This window comes from Necator americanus, chromosome I (genome assembly GCF_031761385.1).
Source record: "Necator americanus strain Aroian chromosome I, whole genome shotgun sequence".
NCBI classification, from domain to species: domain Eukaryota; kingdom Metazoa; phylum Nematoda; class Chromadorea; order Rhabditida; family Ancylostomatidae; genus Necator; species Necator americanus.
Window position 1 is genome coordinate 27,446,851 of NC_087371.1, and position 26,102 is coordinate 27,472,952.

Below are 26,102 nucleotides of genomic sequence, written 5' to 3' on the forward strand. Positions count from 1 at the left end.
GAGGTGGTACGGATTTCAGGTGGAGTATTCGTCTACGGAATAGTAGATTATGAAGGGGAGGGTGATTCCGTCCATTTCTTCCTAATTGCTGTAGAAAACGGCCCGGAAGATGCGGCGCGTGCACAAGGCTGGCGTGCTCCAATCGAACTTCTTGCGGAAGATAGCGCGCCGGAACGCCAGAAGCCGTATCTTCTGGGCCGTTTTTTGCGGCAATTAGGAAGAAATGGACGGAATCACCCCCTCTCCATAATCTACGATCCAGTAAACGAACACTCCACCTGAAATCCGTACCACTTCAGATTCGTGAGGTGATGACTTTAATTTCGCGTATGTTCTATCTCACCGTTTTTAAGAATGAGGGAATGTTTCTCGACTGGAGAATTAAATACCTTTTCTCCTGGCTTCATAGTACCATTATTTTGTTTGCATTCTTATCCTTGCGCTACTCGCATACGTACACCTGCGCTAATTTTCCTACTCTGACTAAAATTGACCAGAGATATGTAAATATGCAGATATTATCTAGCATATCAATAAAAGTTGATGCAGTACTATCGTCAAACAAACTTGACCAATTATTGATCAATAGTGCTCTGTGGATCGATAATTGCTGGAGTTTGTTTAACGACATTTCGCCGTGACAGCGTAATACCGATGCAGCTTGCGAGATGACTAACCTGTTTTAGTGTTTGCCACTGTAGCTTCTGCGAAGTCGCAACATTGATTGCAGTAGTGGATGGGGTCGCAACCCGTCGACTCTCATCTGTAGGTCCTATTATCGCTAGTAATGGATTAGAACTTCAGCATTTTGGTATTATTATCATTTTCAGCGTTCTTCCTTCATGCGGTACTCTGTTTAAATGGACGAATTACATTAATGGCTGGAGAGAAAGATATTTTGAGATAAAACATGGCCAGCTCGTTTACTACGTCAGTAAAGCAGACCAAGGATCTGGATGCCGCGGGAGTATATGCTTGAGAAGTCTTGAAGTTACTGTGGGTTGTCTTTTTTCGTCTCTTCTCTTCTCTTAACACACTACTTATGCTATTCCCAGCAATCCAATTTTCCAGTTACATGAATTCAACGAATGCGAGTTCTCGGTTTCTGTTGGAGGTGATGTTATATGGTATTTGCGCGCAGAGAACCCTCATGCACGAACTCTGTGGATTAATGCACTCACCAAAGGCTCTGTGAGTATCTGGTCATGTGGTTTAGGAAGGCTCCCCCCAGAGTTCAGAACTGCGCGGCCGCATGGTTTGGAAGCTCTGCGGTTTTTGGCGGTTATTGACTGCCCACAACAGTGTGCTCAATAACCGAGAGATTACCGAGCGGCTGTGAACTCTGCGGGCAGCCTAAGGTTGTTACAGTTCGCTAAATTTTGTACCTCTTGCATACCCCATCTACTTTGTGTGTTAGGACCGCGATTTATTGACTAGTAGACAGTGGGTACTCGTGATTAAAAATCCTTCATCACCAAATTTACGACTAATGTGCCTACGAGTTGGTCAGCGGTAATTCGTTTCTAGGTGAAAATGAGATAGATGAGGTAGTAACAATTTACAATTTCACGTGTGTAACAAAGCATGGGCGGGTGTGGTGTAGCGGTTAGGAGTTCCGCTTCCTGCACGATCGATCGGAAGTTCAAATCCGCCCTAGCGCTCATCACGCCTTTCATCCCTCAGGGGTCGATAAATTGGTAACAGACTTGTCTGGGAGGATAAAAAACACTGACTTGACACATCGGCTAGCCACCGCAAGTCATTGTATAGGCCAGATACACGTAAACCTCAAACAATTCTGAATTGAAGTGAACGTGGGGGCGCATCCCAAGCGGATTGATCAACGCCAGAAACTTTATCCTTTAACTTCAACAAAGCATAGCAGATTTAGAGAAAAAGTATGTTTTTCGATACTTGCAGTGTATTCTGTGTGAAAATCCTTCACTGGGGCCTTTTTGGAGTTCTCAACATTAGTTGAAAATGCGGCCAGCATTCTTGAAAGTACGATTACAACCTTCTCCATCACACCCTAGAAATGCAAAAAAAAAAAGAAACCAGAAGAAGACATTTTCTACTGGCATGACGAAGTCTCAGGCATAGCAGCTAACGACGGCTAAAAGTAAGTGGTTACTTATTATTGCAGCACAACCCACATTTATCTTGTGGCTGCGCTCACCTGATTATTCAATATCCGTACATGCTAATTGAATCAACATTAATGAATTTCCGACAGACGTAAAACAACACGTGTTGTTGATACGTGTACCTACCTACACTTCAGTTAAATTTTTTAATATTTTTTCTAATTGAAGGCTATGTACAAATTCCTTTATTACTGTTACCAGAGCACGATATCAGACAACTCCGAAAAATCTTTTCTTGATTTTGAAGCTTTAGAGCGATTCGGACTATGGCAGCACTGCCACGAAAACTCATTCAAGGAACACATCTCTTTCTTCTATGAAACTGGGAGAAACAAATGAGGTACCGTTCTACTATTCGAGTAGTGCACCTACTCAGTATCGATCTGATTTAACATCACCCGTATAGCTTCTTCATCGTTTCTCGTCATTCATTTGATTTCATTAAGGATCAAAACGCAATGATATCACGAATAGCTGAATTAGAGGCCTACCGCACAATGTATCGAGAACAAATGGCGTCAATTCGAAGAGAATTACAGCAGATAGGAGTGCCACAGACGAAAATTCTTTCCATTAATGCAACACACATTGCTATGCTTGATAACATAAACCATATCATACAACTGGCAAAGCATGAAGTAAGCACAGTGCTTGGAGTTTCTAGGAGTCTTTTGAAGGTTTTGTAAACATACTTTGACTTCTTTGAAGTGTACTGGTGCTAAACCGCAGAGCGAATGGGTGCCGGACACTCCTATGTCTCCTACCACACCATCACCTGTGCCAGCAGTAGATGATGGAGAGACCGAGACGTCACGAGAAAATACTTTACGCCTCGATACAGCTCCTCAGTCCATAAATGATGTTGTAAGTTCTTTTTTAAGTTGACTAGTTGTGAGATGATTCAGAGTGGCGCTCCATTTATTTTGAAAATTTAACGTATTCATTTCTGGTGTTAGTTACTACATAAGTGAGGTACTCAACTTCAGTACTGACACTGTTGTAGTTTTCTGCCTTCGGAGTTAAGATTTCTCAATATGAACCTGTTGACGCGGAGAGAGAGACTAACTGGATTTTTCCACTTCTTGAATAAAATATATTTAAAGGCATCACCCCACGAATCTAAGGTGGTACGGGTTTCAGCTGGTAGTTCCTATACGGGGTCTTAGATAGTGGGGATGAGGGTGATTCCGTTCATCTCCCCTTGTATAAGTGTAAACGGACGACCTCGAAACGTTGCTTCTGTTGCAATGCACAACCTTTGCTTCCCGCCCCAGCTTGCGATTTGTCCGAATGGGTTTTCGACGAATCGCATGCAGGCGGGCGCAAGGGTGGCGCGCTGTAATGGAGGACGTCGTAAGAAACAGCATTTTGGGGTCGTCCGTTTACACTGATGCAGGGAGAAATGAACGGAATCACCCTCTTCCCCACAATCTACGATCCCGTATGGGCATTACCCCCCTCCCTGAAACCTGCCTCGCTCCAGATTTGTGGGTGATGCTTTTGGCGCTCCTGAGAAAAAGAACCAATGAAGAGGACATGATCATTACGAATAAACATACTTCACTTTCTCCCCGCAACAGACTCCGTTGTGTAATCTTCTATAAGATCTTCATGTCGAGACTCTGCTTAGCCTTTTTAGTTGCCGTTCATTTCGCTTCAATTTCATATAAGTAGTTGCAGACAAGTGATTGTGGCGATGAATGGCACGATGCAGATGAACATTCATCGCTATCTTTGGACAGTGCAGAGGAGGCGACGGAAAGACGAACACCGTCTGTGGGCAACGATGCGAGTGAGGCGGAAGTTCCATCAAACCAAATTGTGAATCAGTCGAAGCCGAAAAGGGTTCGCTATTTTGATTTGCTGATATTTTGGCCTAACTACTGTCTTATCGAAATTGCTCCAGACTTTGCTTTTTGGAGATTACGATAACATCTTTATCCCGAGCACACATGAATATTTCGAACTAGTGGACCAACTAGCCAAGGATCAGCTGAGGTTAGAAATTATGCAGTTTTCAACACTATTCTTATTCCATTGGAGGGAGGTATAGGTATGCACTTGCTGGAGTTGAAAACAATGTCTGGACTCTTTTTGCTGAAGATGGGGCCATGAAAATGTATACTCGTGAGGAGACCGTTGATGGAGGTTTGCCTGTGGATCCACTCAAGGCAGTTCATCAAGTGCAGGTTCAGTTTTTTTTTTTGGAATTAGGTGACTATATAAGCATGCGTTCTATAGTTTCATTCTGTTGTACCGCTTCAATTTTTAGCATTTTTTTGCTTGAATAAATGTCGAGTTTAAGGGTGTCACAGCTCTCGAATATATGCATTACTTCTATGATGATAAGTACAAAATGGATTGGGATCACACTTTAAATGGAATGAGCGTTGTGGAAAGAATAAGTCCTGATACTATGGTTCTACACCAGAAGCATAAGACGGTAAGACCCGTAATCCTCCTCGCAAATAATCATAAACACAAAGTGTTAGGCATATTTTTTACCTGTACCTGGTAGTATGAATTAAACGAAAGTGATGTTGACTTATTAGATTAAATGAAGGGATTACCGTGAAGACACTTTGTTTACGAATGCACAACTTGCAGTGATTTAATCTCGCTGTTTTCACGGCACAGTAATATTCCGTAGCTAAAGTAGAAGTAGCTGAAATTCTTGAAAGTCTTTTCAACCAACTCGACATAGCTGCTTTCATGTCTAAAGCTATAAAATCTTATAATTAAAGTAAAGTTTGGAGTGTCTTCAGAATTTTTAAGTTGAGAATTAGAAGAATTTGGAAATGTTACTTTTCATCTTATTCTTCAGAAGACAGAACACTATGGTAAGGTCCAAGCGAGATGAAGCACGTACGCGGTTGCGGTCGAGGTTTCTCTCGACGCGCTCCGTTGGAGCATAGCGGTCCCATCTCGGTTCCATGTGCTGCCTTCACTGCACCGTTTCGAGCGCGTACGTAAATGCACCGCAACTACAGTCGTGATCCATGTCGTTTCGACCTGAGTATATTTATACGTTGTTGGTTTTTTGAGACCCTACTACTTGTTCTGAAGTAATTTTTTTTAGTTTACCAAAACTGGTTCGTTACTTACTTAATTCATTTTAATTCGTCTCTGTCGTTAAGGTTTGGCCTGCTGCACCACGTGAATCATTATTCATTTCGCACATACGTCGTGTTGACGACTTGAAAAGAGAAGGCGCTCACGATTTGTATATCGTATGCAATAAGGATATATCGCGAGCGGATGTCCCAGTAAGTCTGTAATTTCGAATATGTGTCGTTCGCTTCCATTTTTCTTCCAAGTCTGTGTTTGCCATAATTTTGCTTTCTCGAAATTTTCCAAACTCTTCTCATCTCTTTTTTTTACTTACCCTAAGGCGGCATATCAATTGAAATTGATAATGTTGGGATTTCTCATGGACAGTATAAGGTTCGGGATGAAGATTACGAGTATGAGCGTGTTCAGGCTCAATTCCTCTCAATCGCGCTGAAAAACGGAGACAGCTCGTGGAAGACACGCATGTGCGAGGAAGGCGCGTTACAAGATATTGCAGAAATTCCCCGCGTTGTCCTTCCCAACGACTAGGAGAATTAAGCGTAAACACTCTAAGTACTCCGAAACCTCTTCACTTTTAGGTGGTTGGCGAAGGGATCCTCATTACTTGAACTGGACCCCGTGAGCTAGATCCTCTCCTTCTTTTGAGGAAGATCCGGCTCCTCCTTATCGCACCTGTGGCGCTCACATTCGTAACCTAGGCCCCGAACTCTGTGTTGTCATGAGATCAACATCGTCAATTTTGTGATATGCTGCTTTCGTTGTACACTAGACACTACTTATTGTTGCATTTTGTGTACTACATGTGCCCTGTCGTTGGAAAACGTGCTGTATCGGGGCGGCACATCGCGTCTCAATGAAGGCACATTGGCCTTTTTTTAGAGAGCAAGAAAAACTTCTCGCAGCTCTTTTATTCTTATTTCTCACGGTCTCTCATTCTTTGGGGAAAAGGAAATCGGGAGAGAAACCCCAAGAAGTAATGGCTAAATAAGCAGGTTTTTTGAGGTGTGAGCCTTAAAGGCATCACCCCACGAATCTGAGATGGTGCAGATTTCAGGTGGAGTATTCTTATAAGGGATAGTACAAGGAGGGTGATTCCGTCCATTTCTTCCTATTTAGCGTAAAAAACGGCCCGGAATATGCGGCGCCGCACCTGGTTGGCGTGCTCCAGTCGAACTCCTTGTAGAAAAAAGTGCACCAGAACGCCCGAAGCCGTATCTTCCGGGCCGTTTTTTACGACACTTAGGAAGAAATGAAGAAATGATATATATATATATATATTTCTGACAGGCGAACGGGCTTTTGACTATTGTGTTTATCGTACATTTGACCTATTCTGGATTTAGGTTACATCGTCTTCCGGTGTTCGAGTCGGTCTTACTGTATCTATGATTTGTGAAACAGTGATCACAAATGGTAAACCAACCGGCAAACTTTCTCGGGATGATATCCTCTGCAACGTAATATACGTCTCACAAGGTAAGGTCGCTGCACTCACTGCTGCACAATGCAGTGCACTAGTTTGTTTGCTTTCACTTTGCTTTGAGCTAGAAATAGGATGGACAAACGGACATTTAGTTCATCCCGGCGGATGGGTTCCAACTGCAGCATTACGACACGTGTATAAAAAAGAGTATCCAAAATTTTTGCGAACATTTACGGATTACGTTGTTAAAAATGTTAAAGACAAGCCAATTTGTATTTAGTCTGGCCACGTTTTATTTGTGTTGTAACGTGACATTTCCATTTGTCATTCTATTCACTTTGCTTTCTCTATCTTGAAGTTATAGTTTACTATTTTCGCAGTCTTATTTTCTTTGCTTGCATTTGTTTCATTGTGTTTCGAATTCGTCGCAATATTTCTCTTAATTTGTTTATTGTTATGTTAAATTTGTGATCCTTTGAGGAGCTGGTCTCTCACAAAATGTGATAAATTATAATAGATTTGTTCGAATTGATTTGTGGTCAAGCTACTCTGCTCGGAGTGTTGCGTGTATTATGATTTCCATAAAACATGGATGTTTTCGTTTCAATCAGCCTTAGGTGCAGTGGCTCGTGGATGTGCGTATGGTCATTTGCTCGGAGTGGACGGAATAGTTATTTCAAATTTTTGATATGTATGCTGGTGTTACTGGTTATGTTACTCATCGAAGAAATCAATGTGGGGACAGGTTTCATCACTGCCATGAACTATTACGCCAAAGAAGTCCTGATACCGATCAGTGTTGTACGAGGTAATTAGTTTTTTTGTCCCCTGGTTGTTTGGGACTTGATTATTGTTTTTTTTAATATTTTGTCAAAGCGTATTGCAAAACAACTGATTTCTGTGGGAAGTACGAGACATAGTGCCCTTAGTGTTGTTTTACAGAAACTTGTGAAAAAAAAAGAAAACTGTGAAAAAAAAGTGCAAACGCATTTTAAGTTGAATGAGAAGAGATTTCTTCACTGAACTCGGTTATTAAGTGGTGCTGATTTCCGTTAATGGTTCCAATTATACTACTCTCACTTTTGGTAAGATTGAGATTTAAAAAAATGAACTGATAAGTAGAGTATGAGGGAATTGTATAGTAGGGTTTAGAGTGACATGAAACGTGGTGCAGTTGCGTAAGCGGCTGCGTTCCTAGCGACGCGGTGGAAAGAGCTGTTGGATCCGACGATTACGAATTGTAGCGATGAAAGGTGCTAGCATGGGTTCCCACTCGAAGCTAACTGCTGCGCTCCAACCCACCGCTTCAAAGGCGTCACCCCACGAATCTGAGGTGGTACGGATTTCAGGTGGAGTATTCGTATACGGAATAGTAGATTATGAAGGGGAGGGTGATTCCGTCCATTTCTTCCTAATTGCCGTAAAAAACGACCCGGAAGATGCGACGCCGCACAAGGCTGGCGCGCTTCACTCCCTGTAGAAAATAGTGCGCCAGAACGCCTGAAGCCGTATCTTCCGGGCCGTTTTTTACGGCAATACAGGTACAGCAATTAGGAAGAAATGGACCGAATCATACCCCTTTCCATAATCTACTGTCCCGTATACGAATACTCCACCTGAAATCCGCACCACCTCAGATTGAGGTGATGCCTTTAAGGCTGCCGTTCATGAGACTGCATCGTGCTTCGTATCGTTTTGACCCTAGTACAAGCCGGCTGTACATTTCGTCTTTTCACTTTTTTTTTAAATCGTGAGTCATTCATTAATCTTTGTGTCTTTGAGCTCAACTTAGACTGTTCACAGCACTATGGGTTTTAAGCACTAGATTGTAATAACTTTGAATTCTTGAATGTACTTGCCATTGCTGCTCTTCTTTCAGGCGTAGGATCATCCATTGCCATTGTAGTTGTTGTGCAGAATTCTCTCAACAGGGAGCAATACCAGCAAGCTCAGGACACAGTAGAATGTTACGCTGCATATCACGATTACCCCTTCCACTATGTGATCGTAGAAGACAATAGCACTCTCTCCATTTTGTGTCCTCAGAAGGACGTCAGTTTGCTTCTTGATCCATTGTGCATATGTGACAACTTTAGACATGTCGTTGCAGTTTATGTTTCAACGGCATTGCGTAGTTGCTCACTTGATGAGCTCATGGCAAGAGGAGTGGATGCTTTTTCTCGATGCGGATATGGCTGTTATTAATCCGAATCATCTAATAGAAGAATACATCCCTGATGATACCAATATTCATCTAGTATTCTATAATAGGATATTCAATCACGAAGTTATGGCAGGGTCTTATCTTGTTCGGTATGTTATCCTTCTTTCTACTACTCAAAAAGTGGTATTCGGGCAAACAAGCAAACATTCGATTTTTCATGTTGTTAAAGATTATCACAGATGAAATGATATTAAGAGAGAAATTAAGACATGGCAGCAGTAGCAGAACACTTGAAAAAGTAGCGTCTACTTGGCTTTCTTCATTGACAAACAGTTTTGATGACTTTTACTTGATGTTGGATGTGGAACAAGTAGCTTTTACCGCTGGAATGATAGAGCCACACCTCACTATTTTCAAGGTAGTTTTAGTTTTTAGGGTGAGAATGAAGGCTTACGAGGATCATTTACGCAAGAGATCGTGTAGTCTCGGAAATCTCAAATTAATGTCTATCAGCTGCCAGATATAACAACTCATATTCTAACACACCACTATTCATATTCTGTTATAACATATATGGAAATTGGAGTTTGAAAAGATTTCTCTTTTACTTTGAAGAGTATGAAATTGTTTTTTAGAAACTTACTAAGGATAGAAAATACAGTAGGACGTGGAAACTCATCTATACTCTTTCCTTTTTTCCAGACTATTGCCTTTCCCGCCTTATCATCGTTACAGATTCGAATAGAAACTCGTTCATTGTCCTTTTGTTCTTCTGACAGGTGTATATTATTTCATCGGATAACATAAGTTAGCTCAGTAGAGGCATATTCGTTTCTTTAGGGTTGCACCCTTGAATTTAGGGATACTTAAAGATGTTTTGACATTTCTCTGTTCATTGTTGCCGTTGTGATTTTTGATTTGATTTTCTTTAAAGTGAATGTCTCTAGGTATGCATTAATGCTAAGCTATGAGGTCTATTGGTAATTAACGAGTAAGATTAATTTAGAATAATAATAATTTTGTAATTAAAATTACTATCGGGATGAGATATGATGCTATTATGATTGAAGATATGAGATGCTAAAAGGTGATTAGTGTCATTTATAATCGAGTCAAAACGAGTTGAATCCTGGTTCAGTTACGCAAATGCCTGCGCTCGGACCGGCGTGATAAGTCAGCGATTGCATGGTTAGACCATCGCTGACTCTGCACTGCAGTCGGAGTGAAGTCAGTGATAGTGCATCCTCGATCAGGTCGTTTTGACTCAAGTATTTGACTGGTGGTATCCATTATAATTCTTCTAATCTTTTCCTTCTTAATAAGTATTGAAAACGATGTGCTCGTAATTCCATATTTTTTTTTAACAGAAATTCTGAGACGTCCTACAATTTCTTGATTCACTGGAGTGATTATGAATTTAAACTGCCAAATAGTTTCCATGGATCAGATAATGGAGCTATTCATGTGAGGACTTAGAAACATTCGTCCATCGAATCAGTTTCCCACTTTTGTCAGGATTGTTTCAGAGCGTAATCGTTTCTTTTGAACTACCTGAATTAAAGAGTGCTCGCGGAAGATGTGAAGAATTCTGGGCAAGGTCAAGGTAAGATATATTCGCGAATATTCTCGTGGTATTTAATAAGATAAACCAATTTTTTATAGGGACTATACTACATTGTCTGTTTATGAAGTGTGCATACAACTAATCTTAACATCAAATCACTTGGAACATATTTTGATACTAAACAAGGTGATTGTTTCTTTGTTTGGCGCACATTTTTTGCTACTTCTTTTGGCTGTTCAGAGTTTCCATTCTTGGGCTCGGGATGGATGGCTTACTAATTCTGCATGGAGCAAAAATGACTTTATATTACATGGGTGGCAGAAAAGGTAAACAAATTGAGGATTATTATCTTCAGCTCCGGTTCAGAAGTTTTCAAACTCTCAGGACATTGAATTTTTCTGTTTCCGAAAAGGTGTGTATGTCCGATAGCCAGAGCAAGTTATTTTGTAATTTATCGCGTTATGGCGTTAGTTATCCTTTTTGTGGCATTCCACTTTAACTCAAAATAGTCTGAACTGTGTGGACGAGTATGTGTCCCGTGCAGTAATCTACGGAAGCCATTTGATGTATCAAATCAGTGCCTCCCAGACAAATCTAGTAGTAATTCGTCTAGTTCAGTGGGAAGGAAGACTTACTTAGCCCTACGGGGGCTCAAAGGCAGCATACCACGAATCTGACGTGCTGAGGGAATCCGCGGGAAAAGCTAGAGATAGGATTAGCGGTGGTTCCACCCATCTCTTCCTGATTGGGATAAGAAGCGGCGTTGGAACCACTTTGGTTATTACGAGGTACGTTAGAACGCACCTCTATGCACACGTTTCTGTCCCCTTAGCATTCACTGGCTTTGCTTGAATAGGGCAATGAGGAGACCTCATTGATCTTCGACCGCTCGCACATGGATGCGGCTCGTGCGCAAGGGTGGCGCATTGTAACTGAAATCACAAACAATTTTAAAAACATCGTCTTCTACGCCGTTTCTTACGATCAGGGAGAGATGAGCGAAACCACCCTTGATTTCACAATCTACAACCCGAACCCTAGATTTTCTCGCGGATTCTTTCACCACGTCAGTTTCGTGGTATGCTGCCTTTAACCATCGCGACCGAGGAGGGCGGGCAAATCTACAACCGCTACGTTAATCTCGCTGTACCACGTATTTTCTGACAATTCAAGAGTTCTTTTTCGGGTCTTTTTTTCTGCCTAGAACCGTTTGCTTGAGTACTCATAAGAGCAGATTGCAAACTACTCACACGAGAAATGAAACTATGCAGAATTGTTTTTGCCTTGGTCATATGTTGAAGCAAATTTTAACTCCATGAAAAAAAACGCTAAGATGAGTCACTTCATCTATGATCTTATTTTGGTTTCGCCTTGTTTTGATCATGAAAGAACATAAAGATCTATATTCAACGTTGTAAAGATTTTTCTTGTTTTATTCTTCATTGTCAGAGCTACAGTTTCAAATCTTATGTGAAATTTCACCATGACCTGTTTTACACGGGCTATGAAGAAGATAAAAAAGGAATAAAGAAAAACATGAAAACGCTTATCTCAGATAAACAAATGATACAAATCAATGAGCCGTTTGCCTATTCCCATGCCTCTGAATCTCGTATATAATATTTCAGGAGAAAAGATTGCTTGCAGTTTGCAAGGTGGCACTCTCCGCTGGTCGATCGAATGTGGAACAAAACACTCTGCACATCTTCTGATGCATACCTCAACTGGAGGTGAGATGATCCAATGACTAAAGTCGCTTCTCTTTCGGGAAATGCACGCTCATGATATCAGAGACTTTTGCCGCTTTTCACATAATGTTTTGATAATAAAGAACAATTGTCAAGTAATTTTATGCCGGTTCAAGTTCAAAAAAGCAATCTTTTGAAGAAGAATCCGCTAATGAAAAGCCTTTAACAGCCTAATATCCATGATTTTGTAGTATATAGCGTAGTTTTGACTCGAATCATCCCAGTTTTTCCCCTTTTCTGTTGAATTGTGTCTTTGTCAATTTCCTAGTTATATAGCAGGGTTAAAACGACATGAAGCACGGTTGCGTAAGCGGCGGTGCAGGAAGCGGTTAGTATCGAGGTGGGATCATGCGTTTGGACCATCGTAAATTGCAACGAAGAATGGCGATAGCATGAGTCCACACTTGAACCTAACTGCTACGCTCCACCGCACCACTGCGAGCGCAGCCGCTTACGCAACTGCAATGCGCTTCTTGTCGTTTTGACTTCAACAAACCTGCCTTTTCGTATTGGTGTGCAAAAGCCGCAAATACCCGAACAATGCATCTACCATTGCAACACTCACATTCTAGGCCCAAACGTGGGGCCATTTTCGCAGCACCGGTGCCTCTTCTGCGATGATCGAAGACAAAGTCTTCAGGAAAAGAGGGCATAATAGCGGTTTAGTGTAGTCGTTTAGACCAAATTGTCACTAAAAGTGATTAGCGTTTTGTATAGAGCTGTGTTTCACGATTCTTCCTCTCTACGATCCTACTTCTCATTTTTTTTTCTGTGCCACCGCCTAAGTTCGATTGATGTTGAAGTTAAGGTTGTCCCAAGTATCTGTCCCTGGAGTTGAACTAGCTTTGTGAGAAGTTTACTATCTCTGGAGTTAAACTATCTCCGTGAGAGGTTTATCGCGGGCTCATAACTATAAAAGGCTGTGTTTGTAGCAGAGCGCTTAGTCAAGCTGCTCTTATTCTTAAGCAGTAAATGAATAAGAATTCCGAAAACTATTGTTTGGACACGAGTGGCAGATTGACTATGCAGCTATCGTACATGATGCCTTGGTCATATAGTTATGAGTATGGTTATTTTTCGCAAACACTGTAGTCCAGAACATTCTAGTCTACATATCATATCCGCTTCAAGCTGCGAGTCAATGCAAGATTTCATTAGCTGTACAGCAGTTATGGGACGCTGCGGAAATCCAGTAGCGTGATATTCACGTGAGGATGGCAGCGGCTCTTCCGTTATTTCTGCTTCTACAGAGCTCTATTTGTTCTATCTTTTCGGTTTATTTCAGGTACAAGGACAGCTTTATTGAATCCAAAGAAGCGATACAACAAAGATTGAATGTAACAATAGAAGAAGTTCATCGAGACTTCCAGTCGATCATAACGGCTTTATAATCAATTCATAACGGTTTCCTCTTATCCTCTTCCATATTTGCATATTGATACTGTTGCATAATACATTTTTTGTTGGACGGCCTCTTCTTGATGTTTTAGGTTAAATGTAAACACTTTAGCGCTTGTTTTATGACGCTTTGAAGTCTAAATGTTTCTTTCACAATTTGGCACTAACATACTATAGTATTTTGTTTGCCTGGCATCTCAGAAGGTGTATGTTTAACCAGATTGCCTTACTGTCTTTGTTCTTTGGTGCTGTATTAGTTTTCACCGGTATATGAAAATAGATAATTCTTGACATGTTTATTATTTCGCGTTACGGTCGTTGCAACGCTGGTTAGAATGTGGCAACCTAGTAAGCAAAGTCCCTAATATGGGTTGAACTTTGTTATACAGATCTTATATACAGATACCCAGCATGTCGAAACGGTGCTCTCTATCCGTGCTCACAAATGCGTTTTATACTTTTAATAATATATGACAAATGAAGATTTTGTACAAATTCCGGACTGTGAATATTGTTGATGCGTATAGCGAACTTTGAATCCAGGAGCTTATCGGGTACGAATTCAATTCAACTTTCTATATAATACTTAGATTCTTCGTATTCTTATGCCAGTAGCCTTCCAGAAAGCAAATCGTTTGGTTTCGCTACAAATACCGTTACTTCCGTTGTTTTTGTGATTCTCCTCGCATACTTCTCTTTGATTTCTACTTTTGTTTTTTATTCATATTTTTATACATCCTCTTACTACTGTATTTTGCATATTTCAAAATGTGTGCATATGTGATATAGTCGGTCTCTTCCGGTTAGTCGGATAACGTCGCATTTGGATGGTTTGATTAATCAGATCTTCAACCGATCTTTTAATGTGCATGACTTGTGCTGTCGAGTCAAAACGACCTGAAGTGCAATTGCGTATGTAGTAGCGCTCGAAGTAGTGGAGCGTAGCGGTTGGGATTGCGGGGATCTGCAGTTCGCGCTGGTTTCACCTCAATTACCCTTCGTCCATAAATCATCTGGATCTCTTAATCGCAGTTTAAGTACAAGTTTAAGGTGGCTGGAGAACCAGATTTTCCTTTTTTTTCACTACTTCCTGCTCCTCTATCCCTTTCTTCGTTCGTTTTTTTCCCGCTTAGTCCTGTAATTAGATCCTTGATCGTGTTCACCTCACCAACCAACTACCCGTAGTTGGAGGAATCGAACATATTCATTTCGTAGAGAATGAGGGACCACCAAGATTACATCCGTATCTCATTACCATCGTTTTGAATCGGCTTGAATGTGACCAATTCTTGTACATTGGGATTTCATTACATACTGTTTACAAAGAAATTTCTGGAGCTCCCATCTCAAACATAGAGGGAAAAGCTTTGGAATTGTGAATTCCCAGACATAGTTTCAAGTGTCATGGTGAACACGAAAAATTTCCTTCAATTTTATTTCGTTGCAAGCAGGGCATTCGATGTGAAGTTTATTAAGCGCCCGTTTTTGGACTTTTTTTAACATTGAAGCAGCCAACGGTTGTGTATATGGTACGATCTTCTCTGTAGATCTCCTGGTCCACATAGAAAGCTTCGCTATTCTGTTCATTTTGATAATGCCCTAAGCGGCGAAAGCTGTCAAGGCCGGTATTAGTCCACATCTTCCAACAGCAGGAGCTCATTTTCATCATTTTGTCATTTACTCATTAGACGTGGATGCAAATATCGCTAACTTCTTTGCTGTTGCATGTTTCAATAAAGAGTTCTACAGTGTTGATACCTTCGCCCAGTGGGTGGTACGAGATTCTCTTCTCTCAAGGGATCCAGTGACGTCGTGTCTGGTTGCTGTTGCAACATCTCTTCAAGTGGCTGGACTAACGCTCCTCAGAGAAGACTCACAGGTGGCCTGTACGGTTTCGGTTTCTCGCAGGCAAGACTTCACAAGTGGCTTGCAGCTCATTCTCGGAGTAAACAGATTAGAGCATATTTACTCTTCAGACAATTGCAAACTGCCTCATTCGCACCCCTTGTTCACTTGATTACACGTTCTTTTGCCCTGATCGAGTTCCAGCATAATAAATGTATGCAAGCAATCATACTGCCTATACCTACACTTAAAATTTGTATAAAGCTCAAAATTGTCTGTCGGACGCGAATTGCAAATAGTTCATCCCGAGATCAAGAGGAGCTCAAGATTCGTTAATTAATTGAGCCGACTCATTACACAGTCAGCCACGGTGCTGTTGACGGCTATAGTTATGTCAAGACAACTGTCCGTGCTTCATGTCGTTTTGGCCCGACTATATAGGCTGCACCGTATAACCCGCGGGGAAAATCTCTAGCTTGATTGCGTGATAGAGTTGCTGCAACAACATTTAAACGAGAGGACGAGCAGATTGTTCAGCGGTATTGTTCTGAACGGTGATGAGGATTGAGGCGAGGCGAGTGAGGGGCAATGATTGGGTTTCTCCTCTTGCGTCGTACAGAAATGGGCAGGACTTCCCCGTAGGGATAACCGACGGTCCTGATAACGGATGTACGTAGATGATATCTTCCAACAACCATCGATTTAACAGATTTCGCTGTCCTATCAGAGTTTGCGGTATGCGACGAAGACTGCGATGATTTTTGATTGTGGATATCGGTGTTCCGTATTAGGTGCCTTCAAGTAGTCGTTTACTTTTATTTATTTTTTGTTTATTTACATTGTCCTACATTCGTTGTATGGACGATGGAAAGCTGATAGGTAAAGTTTTTCCATACTTTGATCATTCATACATCTGCCAAAAAACTTCCTACTTTGTAATCTATAGACTTTTAAGATAATCTATGGGAAGACTCTTCTGTGACTTGATATTTAAGTACTTGAGAAGCGGACTTGCTCTCTCACGTTGGTGTATGTCGGAAAAACAGTGTTATCAACACGAGAGACCGGTCTTGCCGGGATCTCGTGTTAGTTTCAAATATCTGTAAACACTGGCTCCACGCAAAGAGGGACGTTTTCAAAGCCCGGGTATGAAGCAAGCACCCCTACTCAGAGGTCTAGACTGTATCCGCAGCGGATCCTAAGCACCCGAAGCCTATTCCCCTTTCTCCATGGAATTCAAAATGAAGATGAGAGATTTTCTTTTCCAGAACATACCAAAATTCGATAATATTCGCGCACTACGAAGACAGATCGAAGCTACTTCTATAAAACTGTAAATGTTTTACAGAATATCACAGCGAATATCGTTTAGAAGAAATTGCAACATTAAGGATCACATGGGCGAGAAGTTACGTGTGATCGAGGAACATGAAGAGCGTAGCAACACTGACCAAGTTAGTTCATTAGAAGATGTGGGTAAAATGTAGTTGTGGGAGGGGGCACTCTGACGCGACAGAATCGAACTGCTCTCCTACTGTATTTAGTGTTATCGTGGCGCATACTTCGACTGTGCCAGTACTGTAATAGCCCCCTCCTCCTCCTCCTCAGCTATTCACTTGTGCTCCATGGCCTTTTTCGCGCTGTAATTGCAGCTGTTACAGTATTGGAACAGTCGAAGTACCCGCCACGATGACACGATACAGTATTATACCAGTTCGATTCTGTCGCGTCGGAGTACCCCTCTCCACTAAATTTTACCCGAAGACGTTTAGTTTTGATCAAGGGATTTTGTAGTCGGTGTAAAACGATCCGTAGCACGACAAAGTAACTCGTCCGCAATGAAAGGCGTGCACAGAGCTCACTCTACAAAGTGAGGAAAAAACACTGAGAAACTCTTTTCTTTTGTTTTTTTTTTAACGTACTGGTCTTTTCTGACCTTTTTTGAAGAGATGACCTGGAATCAGAAAAAACTTCTGTAGTAGTGTAAGTGGGTTGTAAGTGAAAAAGTGAAGCAAAAAGTAAATTGTGTTCGAACTACTCGTAGAACACTGGGACATTAAATTTTTACGGGCGTTCCATGTGGCAAGACGCTCCTGTACAAATGTTCCGTATCCCGTTGGTCAGGACACTACTACAGCCAGATCAGGGGTTTTGCAAAGACGAGCTCCCACACTAGGCTTTGCATTCATATCCAAAGTAGAACAACCCATCATGGAATGAGGACCCTTCCTGTACTGCAGAAGACAAGATATTTCCGATAACCTCGTAGTAAAAACACCATAGTCCACTGACTTTTCAATCACTCTTGGTAAAACAAGAAATCAGTCGTTGGGAACATGTTCAAGATAGCCGTAAAGGTGGTATTTGATGCGCCAAAGCGAATCAGTGGAGCTCATCTAGCGCAACGAATCGAAAACTTTAACGGTTTTATTGCTAATGTACCGCTAAGACCAGGTCTTGTTGCACAGCGAGAATATACCAGAGCGGATGGCTTCAAAAAGATCAATTTCTGCTTGCATATCCAACGACCTGATTAAGGCGTTAGAGGCGTTTGGTAAAGAAGGACGACAGTGGACTCTAGTGTAGCCTATTTAATTTCGTGACAAGCATTTAATAATACATTGGCAAAAAAGGTGACCACTTTGCATTCTCATTTAAATAGGGTGAAACACTAAAACTCAGCGACCCGTCTCGAACCCCATCGCAGGAAATGTCGTGAACATTTTCATTTTCGCATGGGTGCCACAATACTATCGCATGTACCCGAAAATGTGGCTCGCAGAACTTGGAAGGTATTTTGGTTAAACGTCATAGGCCCAAAAAATAGGAAGGATAAGTGCATACCCGTGACCGACGATCTGGCTCTCTTTCAAGACCTCTGCAGGAGTCATGTGCGGGTCGTATCCTAATTAATACTAGCGGAGCACGTCTATATCCCAGTGGTCCGTTAATAGCACAACAACGCTTCTTCTGGTTTTTTGTTCCGGATGTGACCTCTGTAGGATGATAACTTGTTCTGAGTATGGTATTGAGATAACTTCGTGTGACATTTCACGTTGTGACTTTCTAGGCTCTGACGAAGGCGAGTTCGCCGGAACGTTACTCTTAATAAAGATTATTTCATATTTATAGCCGACAAGTTGCGGTGATTATGCCAATATTAAAGCAAAGTCGAATTTTTACGGTTCTTAGATCACCTTGAACTTCAAACTGGTCGAGCGGACGCTAGTGATTCTTCAATTCGCCTCGATCGCGTGAGAGAGCTGCTCAGTGGTTCCTTCTTTCGCGTGGGACACGAAGAGCATCGGAATTTTCCTTGGAGACTTCGTAAAGGAATCTGACTATCGAGTCGGCGGTCTTCTTGTAGCGCGCCTAACATAGCGTGGAACACAGTCGCTCACGGGTCTAGTGCAACGCTTATCGTTGGACCGCATCAAGTCTTCGGCGAACCTTATTTTGCTTTCCTTGCAAACACGTCTAATCTTCGCTGAGGGGAAGAATTTCGAATCCCGTACCTCACTCGTGTGAAACGGAATACTCCTAGCAACTCTTTTGATTGCGTCTTCAATGACGTTCACCGCATTTTCTTCCTGGTTGTTCAAGTACTCAGGTTTCTGAAGCATAGGTCAGAACAGGAAGGACGACTGTGTTAAAGAGGTGAGCAGCCGGGTGTTCTTGGTCTTCTTCACCACATCCTCGATGTTGTTATACGCCCCATGCCGCTCGTTTCCTTCTGCCCGGCTCCACTTCTTAGATATGTATTAGCAAAATTGGGGTTGGTTTTGAAGTCATCGAAACAATGTGAGTTTTAGTGAAAATCTTGAGAGCTCGGTATAGATTGTGAAGTGAAGTGGACAATATCGAGAGATTAAAACTGGTGGGAAATCGTTTGCAATCAAATTACATACTAGAAGAGAAATTTGGGCTCGTTAAGTGTTGGAGCATTCTAGGTTCTGGTTGGGCGTGATAGCTAGAAATAGGTAGCGCTCATAAGACTCAATGCGTCGTTGATGTTTGCCCTTTGACCATGTGGGCTACGATATATGATGAATATTCTAGCACTTAGCCGAGATTTGGATAAAAGGGGTGGGTCCAGTTTGAGAAACATGCACAGTTCTTTCACTGTGCAAAGAAAATTTTTGCTCATGCTGTCAAGTCCTTCCGTTATGATCAACCATATTTTTTCTTAGGTTCCGGTGTTCTCAGAGATTCTCGAATGTTCTCAACAATACTCCATAGCTCATCAACTCCTAGCAGCTGTTCTTATAAATAAGGGTATTATCACTGTAAGCTAGTTTTTCTTTGGAATGTAGAGAATTGACCTGTATTTCTTACTTGGTTTTCAGAAAAAAGAATTCTACCTCAGTTTCATACGGAATATTGTTACCCTCGACCTAAAAAGTTTGGTTTTTCCTTATGGATATCCAATTTATTCGTTCAAAACGGATTCTTTTTACTTCAGAACATCGGAAGGTCGTAACGAAAATAGAATGCAGTAAAGAGGACTTGGACATTCTCGCGTCGTCGTTGCTCAACCAGCTAAACTCTTTGTTATCTGAGGTTGAAGGACTCTTCGATATATCTTCCTTCTCTTCTCAATGATTTTTTGCAGCTTGGCTTCCGTTTGCGCTTAATTATTGAGGAAGAATCTCAGAAGGAAATGGTGGCATTAGTGACTGACGATGTTCTTCCAAAAGAACTCTGTCCCATCAGTGGATTCAGGTTAGTGGTTAACTTTTTGTCCGCTTTCTCTTCGTCCCTGTTTTGTTCTCTCCATTTCATCACTTACTATGTCTAGTTAAGGAGAGTTACAGTAGAGTCAAAACGGCATGAAACATGATGCAGTTGCATAAGCGGATGCGCTTGAAGCAGTGTGGTGGAGCAAAGCTGTGGAGCTCAGCGGTTAGAATCGACGGAGGACCCTTGCTACCACCCTATATTGTTGCAGTTCCCGATGGTCCCACCTCGATTCCAACAACTATTTCCAACAACTACACATTTTCGAAAAACTTAATTTGGAAGTCGTAACTACCTGCTATGTGAAGAGATGTCTAATTAGTTATTGAGTTACCTGTATTTTTCATTACTTGGGCATTTTTCATTACTGTCACACTGATACACTCACATTTATACATTTACCTGCAGATGGCTGAAAATTAATCACAACTGCACATACGGTGCAGGCAATGCACAAGATCTTGAACAAATTCAAGAATAATCGAAAGAATTAAAGATTAGATCAGCGGAAAATGGTAGTCGTATATTAGTCAAGATCTTATATTCACTGAGAGGTGATAAATTAAGGAGTGGCAGGACATACATTTCGTGACCATAAATTCTCAAGCTTTCACCAAAGACACCGTTAATTCCAGCATGGATGAGCTCACGTTGGTTGGTCGTTATGTGCGAAAAATGGTGGAAGATGGAGGAGAATGCGAACATTCTTGGGCACTCCATGAGGGTACCAGATTTTCTAACTCGATGTCGTTGATGAAAGTCCAAGTTTTTATTGACAAATTGATTCACTGCGGCTGGATTCTAGAGGTTAATTTATGAGTTTGTTCTATATGTTTCAACTGTTCGTGTCATTCTATAGCTCATCCACATTAAAATCGTGTCGAAAGACTGGAAATTTCATGCTGTCGCGTATACCTGATGTTGATAACTGGTAACACCCCAATCGGAAATGTGAATGTGTAGGTGCATTTGCAGAACCAAACTAACACGTGTAGTGCCGTTTGTTGGGGGTTGTGTCAAATATTTATTTAGTTCTGCTCGCAGTGGATTTTTAGTCTTTAAACCCGCAGAAAGTTCTCTTTGTCATCGATGCGGGAGACGACCATAAGTACGCACTTTCGACAATAGGCTTGAGAGATAGAGATTCGGAGTTAGTAATGTATTACTATTCATCTACTACGTGTCTCTACTCATCGGACCCATTGTCGCCGTCGTAGTCTGATACAGTCGCGTCCTAAGCCGATCTTGTTGGGTAAGAGTCCTATAAGGACGAATTCCAAGTCCTCTAAGGTTGTACCGCTTACAATACTTGGATTTCATCGTTAACTAAAGCACATGAATAGTGAACGACTATAAAGTGTAGGATTACAGGCATTGGTCAGTTTGTTGTACTTCTACTTACATCTTTGTGAAGGGATTTGAGCGAAATTGCTGAGAAAAGGATTGGTGTGATTATTAGCTATTATTATATGATCAGCTTATTTGTCGTATCGAAACGGAATGAAAAGTGAGGGATAAAAGTGGCGGGCACTAGCTTTCGGGCCACCTCTACTGCAATAACCCTAAGATCGCAAGGAACAGGTCGTGGTAAAGATTTGCTACAACTGAAATTGGGCGGAATGTTCGTTTGCTTTTAGGGACACTAAACAAGTTCTTATTTCTCCCTGTAACCGATGCAAAGTGTATGATGTGAAACATTATAACTAATGACAGAGATGGAGTCTTCCGTTCATTCAGTAGCAAAATGTCAAGTTGTAAATTGCTAGAAAAATATTTGAATCCTCCTTCGAACTTGGTGGGGACCTGATGGACACATCAATGTGTTCGATTAGGTGAGGGCAGTGCGCTTTAAGTTCAGGTGAGAGCAGACGATGAAGGAGTGAACGCCAGACAAAAGGAGAAGTATGTTATGGTAGAAGCGTCGCTCCCCCGGATACACACGGAGTGCATACGTGTAAATACAACTGGGCAGTTCCTGTTACTGATCTTTATCGTTTCTCTTTCTCTTCTCAGATTTTCATTTTCTTCTTTGAATATACAGCGGCAGTGTCCTCTTTTCCAAAGGTATAGCGTGGAATTTGTGTTCATTTGTTATTGGGTTTGATTGGAAGTTGACTGAACAACTTCTACATTTGCTGTCATATTTATCACGAAAAATTAGAAAAAGATGTTGAAAATCTCCTTCACATATCAAAAGTACTTCCTAGTATCTGAGTGTTATTTTAATAGTTGCGAATATATAGAAGAAATTGGAGTATGTGTCTCTCCTGCTGCCACATTATTTCTCGTTCAATCACCCTGTTCAATATGGAGGCTCCAAAATCAAATAAGGTAGTGGACAGAACCAATTCAGTTTCGAGATCGACTTAAAGCGAATTTCATCTCTTTTTAACGAAACTGCTACCGGAATATTATATTCGTCCCTTACAGTACAGTTACAGGTCTCTTACACATTTGTCCGAACATTTACTCTTCAACGCTGATACCTGAATTTTCTTCTGGCTGCGTTTTCAAGGATTCTTTTCTGCAGTCGTTGAACGATTGCAGTTTTTGCAATCAATGTGTGGTTCATTCGGATCAAGCCTCGAAATTCTTGTTCATGTTGGTTATTTTTTCATGTTCATCCTTGTGCCTCTCGAATTTTGATCCAAGCCTGTCGTGCGATTGTCATGTGCGATTTCTTTGCTCCTCTGGTTAACTGATGTTCTTCTCTATCTCGTGGCTCAATCTTATTACCTCTCAAAAAAGAGGGTGATTAGAACTTCTTCAGAAGGATAGTGCTACTGAGACGCTGAGTAGACACCTCGACAGAAGTGTGGTCGCGCCGAGCTGTTGGTGATTCATATGACCACAGACGATTCTTCTTCGATAGAAAAGAAGTTCCTAATTTGGAAGAGATGCATGACAGAACATCACCATCACGATTATCTTTTGCAACTGTTATTCTCAATACGGTCTTTCTTCCGGATCTTCTGGTGCTGCAATCCTTTTTTGCGGCCACTCCCAGTTCGGTGTTGTCTCCAAAAGCGAACTTGTAGAAGGAGTTCTCGTTGCAGATCACTTCCTCCAATTTTTTTTTTTACAAAATGTGCCTGGTACGGATTCATCAGCTGTTGAAGTTGGCGAACAGCAGTTGTTGATGCCTATAGATTCTTGACGCAGAAAGTATAAGCGAAAGATGGCCAGATGAGGTTACACTACCACACATGTATCGACGAGAACGACGCATGAGTGTACAGCAAAAAATAACGTTCTCCGTATTTCGCGGCACCTTTCTCCGTGAATAAGTGATGTACCATCATTCAGCTGTAATGAAAGTCGCTCCTTCTACTCTCGGTTTCTTGCACAGCAATCACATGTAGGGTAACACAAGTCGGCGTCCGAAAATACTTTTGTGTTGCAATTTTATTTGTTACGAGTTGCGTGTTTGAGATTGTGGCGCGTGTCGCTGTATCTCTGCCCATAATCAAAGTCATCTGCACAAGCAAAGGTTAGATCGCCTCCCACCTGCGCCACACCGTCCGATTTCTGAGGGGACATCACCCATTATTGTGGGTGAGGCAGAATTCGTTGTGGAGAGGCAGGTGTGATAAATTTTTCACCACATGGAAAAATTATCAACCCGTACTAAGCAGCCTTGCCGCGACCGGGTTAGTATTCAACAAACTTTCTTGCTAACCTACATGGATCTCGAGAAACCACCTTGGCTTGTTGCTCCAAGGCGGAATCTTAGCAATTGTTTACTTCTACTCCGAATTGGGTTTTCGATTTCCGATGAAGTCAAAAAAGTTGTCCTTCTTCTCAACTTGGAGATCCTATCGTAATGTGCATCGGAGTTTGACACCTGGGCTAACCTCCACACCACGATGAGGCTGTTGTGGAAGGTCGTCATGAATAACATGAACGATTTCTTGAACACCCACACGACCTCCTTGAGATTCCAGCTTTATTCACAACAATTCGCTGACATCGATATTCTTCTCGAAACAGAAGAATATAAGTTGTATATTATTTCTGTTCATACAAGTGTTAGGCACTTCAAACGCATTCATTTTCTGTTTTCGTTAGAAATTGTGCTGAACAGCAACGATGGTTTTCAGCAGCATAATCGTGGTTTTTACTAAGCAGTTTAGATCGAACAATTATACGTACATGCTGTAGCGTATAGAGTTATTCAAGTTGCAGTGTTGTTGCGTTGTTACGCAAAAATTGGCGGAGACGAGAAGTTTATGTCATTAAATGCAATCTATACTTTTTGCATAAGTGAATCTATGCTGTATTTTTGGGCGACATTTTATGGTGTGAAGAAATTTTGTTAGGTGCTCCAGTAGTTGCGTAGGATTTGTATAGATCTCTGAAGACCCACGCGAATGCTGCACCTGAACAAAAAACGTTTATTGTTCGATTTCAGTTGATTCCACCGTTTATTCGTTGCTAGAATGTCAAGGCTGTCATATCTTTTCTCTGAACTCTCTCTCTCCTCGTTCTTGAATTAGATCATTTTTATTTAAGGTTATTTTAAACGATCGAAAAAATACACACATTTCTGCCATGAGAAGTATACTCTTTTAAAATCTATTCTTTCTTCATATTTCTAAAGGATAGAACGAGTCAGTGATAACAATAATTGTCCCTAAATTTGAATAAACTAGTTACATATTTTTGAATAAACATTAGTTTTGCATCAGAGTTCTTTGTGAATTGAAGAACAAATATAACAGATAAATACGCGAATCGTTACCAGTATTAAATCGAGGATGCAACGTCCTCTGAAACTAGTTTTCAGCGAAGTCTTTGGGTCCAAATACTCACTTAATCTGTCCAGATTGGATGTTCTACAAACTTACATTATTTGTTTGAAAATACATCCACTGGAAAACATACGGCTACTTCTTTTCATTTTTGGTTCAGAAGAACGACAGAATTTGTTTGTCATCGAGAGCGATAGCAGAGTTGGAGCCTATTCTGACCACCAAGTATGGATGCCCGACCTGCGCCCTATGTCAGAAAGTTGTTGTTCGGTGAGTTAGTTTGGATTCATGTTTTCTCCTCTCTAAATTGTTGCCTTTAATAATTTTGCTAGAGAATCCACGCAGCCCAAGCCACATTTGTACTTTGTTGAGTTGTGAAGACACATTATTCCTGATCTCATAAATGCGGATCTGAACTTGTTGTTAAGTACGCCAATTTTGGTGGACATCTTTTCAGCAGTTTGTATGCGACAGGTAACTTCTTAGACGTGACATCAACACAGATCTCCTCTGGCAGACGGCAGAAATAATTGTTGCGTCAGAGATCAGCCTGTGTTCCTTTTTTCTCAAAATAGGTTTTCTTTACCTTTCCACATCTTGTATAATACATTCCCCTGTTTGGCACTTAGAGTATCCATAATGAGTACCTGAAAATCATATCTGTAAACATACACCGAACTACTCGGCTTGCTCAGCTGTAGGATGCCGGTCGGATAATCCTGACACCGGCCTTCGCAATTACACCAGACTTCCGGTCGTTTGGACCCAACTACATTTCTTGAACATGCTAAATATTTTCTTCAACTCGCTAATTACGAACTTCAAGGAAAAAACATGAGGTCTATTTCAGAAAAGTTGCTGTTGTAATATGCGATATCTGCAAAGTGCATATCCATCAACATTGTTGGATTAAGTGAGTCTGCTCCATTTTATGATAGAGCACGTCTATCATTATAAAGATATTATTATATGCTGCGGAGATTTCAGACTTTCTGATGGCTGTGGCGCAGATGAAGTATCGTGTCCAGGCGCTGCTTCAACCGGATGTAATAAAATGTTTTCGAAAACTGATGTACATTTAGCCATCCGAAATTTTGACGAATAGCGTTTTTCCATTTGCGGTTATCTCACACTCATTGGCTCACATATCATCTCAAGTCCTACACATACTTTTTGATATGTTAGGCTTATTCTCGAGTGTCTGATGCCCACTCACAACCCCTGATCTTAAGATAAATTGCGATGAAACAATTACT

At 41.3% G+C, this 26,102-nt stretch overlaps 3 protein-coding genes across 5 annotated transcripts; all 3 read left to right on the top strand.

The window, feature by feature from the left end:
• Positions 1-736: 736 nt before the first annotated feature.
• On the top strand, positions 737-6,919 carry RB195_007025 (uncharacterized protein; the record flags this gene model as incomplete). The annotated part of the gene is made up of 13 exons (XM_064180432.1): positions 737-765; positions 831-996; positions 1,072-1,191; positions 2,398-2,484; positions 2,591-2,782; positions 2,853-3,008; positions 3,825-3,989; positions 4,051-4,142; positions 4,198-4,333; positions 4,450-4,587; positions 5,282-5,410; positions 6,560-6,692; positions 6,792-6,919. 13 exons carry the CDS (start codon positions 737-739, stop codon positions 6,917-6,919), a joined length of 1,671 nt encoding a protein of 556 aa, XP_064037304.1.
• Positions 6,920-7,332: 413 nt separating this feature from the next.
• RB195_007026 (uncharacterized protein) lies at positions 7,333-13,506 on the top strand (the record flags this gene model as incomplete). Of its 2 annotated transcripts, none has more annotated exons than XM_064180433.1 (9): positions 7,333-7,447; positions 8,519-8,691; positions 8,750-8,952; positions 10,171-10,267; positions 10,330-10,406; positions 10,466-10,553; positions 10,608-10,693; positions 11,996-12,097; positions 13,401-13,506. In XM_064180433.1, the coding sequence occupies 9 exons, from the start codon at positions 7,333-7,335 to the stop codon at positions 13,504-13,506; spliced, it is 1,047 nt and encodes a 348-aa protein (XP_064037305.1). The 2 variants fall into 2 exon arrangements, with proteins under 2 accessions (XP_064037305.1, XP_064037306.1); XM_064180434.1 differs by having other exon boundaries at positions 7,351-7,447.
• A 2,409-nt stretch (positions 13,507-15,915) lies between these two features.
• RB195_007027 (uncharacterized protein) lies at positions 15,916-25,951 on the top strand (the record flags this gene model as incomplete). 2 transcript variants are annotated; one of them, XM_064180436.1, is made up of 11 exons in its annotated part: positions 15,916-16,027; positions 16,669-16,691; positions 16,750-16,812; positions 19,549-19,644; positions 19,705-19,759; positions 19,821-19,918; positions 19,971-20,080; positions 20,731-20,902; positions 25,007-25,116; positions 25,697-25,759; positions 25,834-25,951. In XM_064180436.1, the coding sequence occupies 11 exons, from the start codon at positions 15,916-15,918 to the stop codon at positions 25,949-25,951; spliced, it is 1,020 nt and encodes a 339-aa protein (XP_064037307.1). The 2 variants fall into 2 exon arrangements, with proteins under 2 accessions (XP_064037307.1, XP_064037308.1); XM_064180435.1 differs by lacking the exons at positions 15,916-16,027; positions 16,669-16,691 and having other exon boundaries at positions 16,696-16,812.
• Positions 25,952-26,102: the final 151 nt, after the last annotated feature.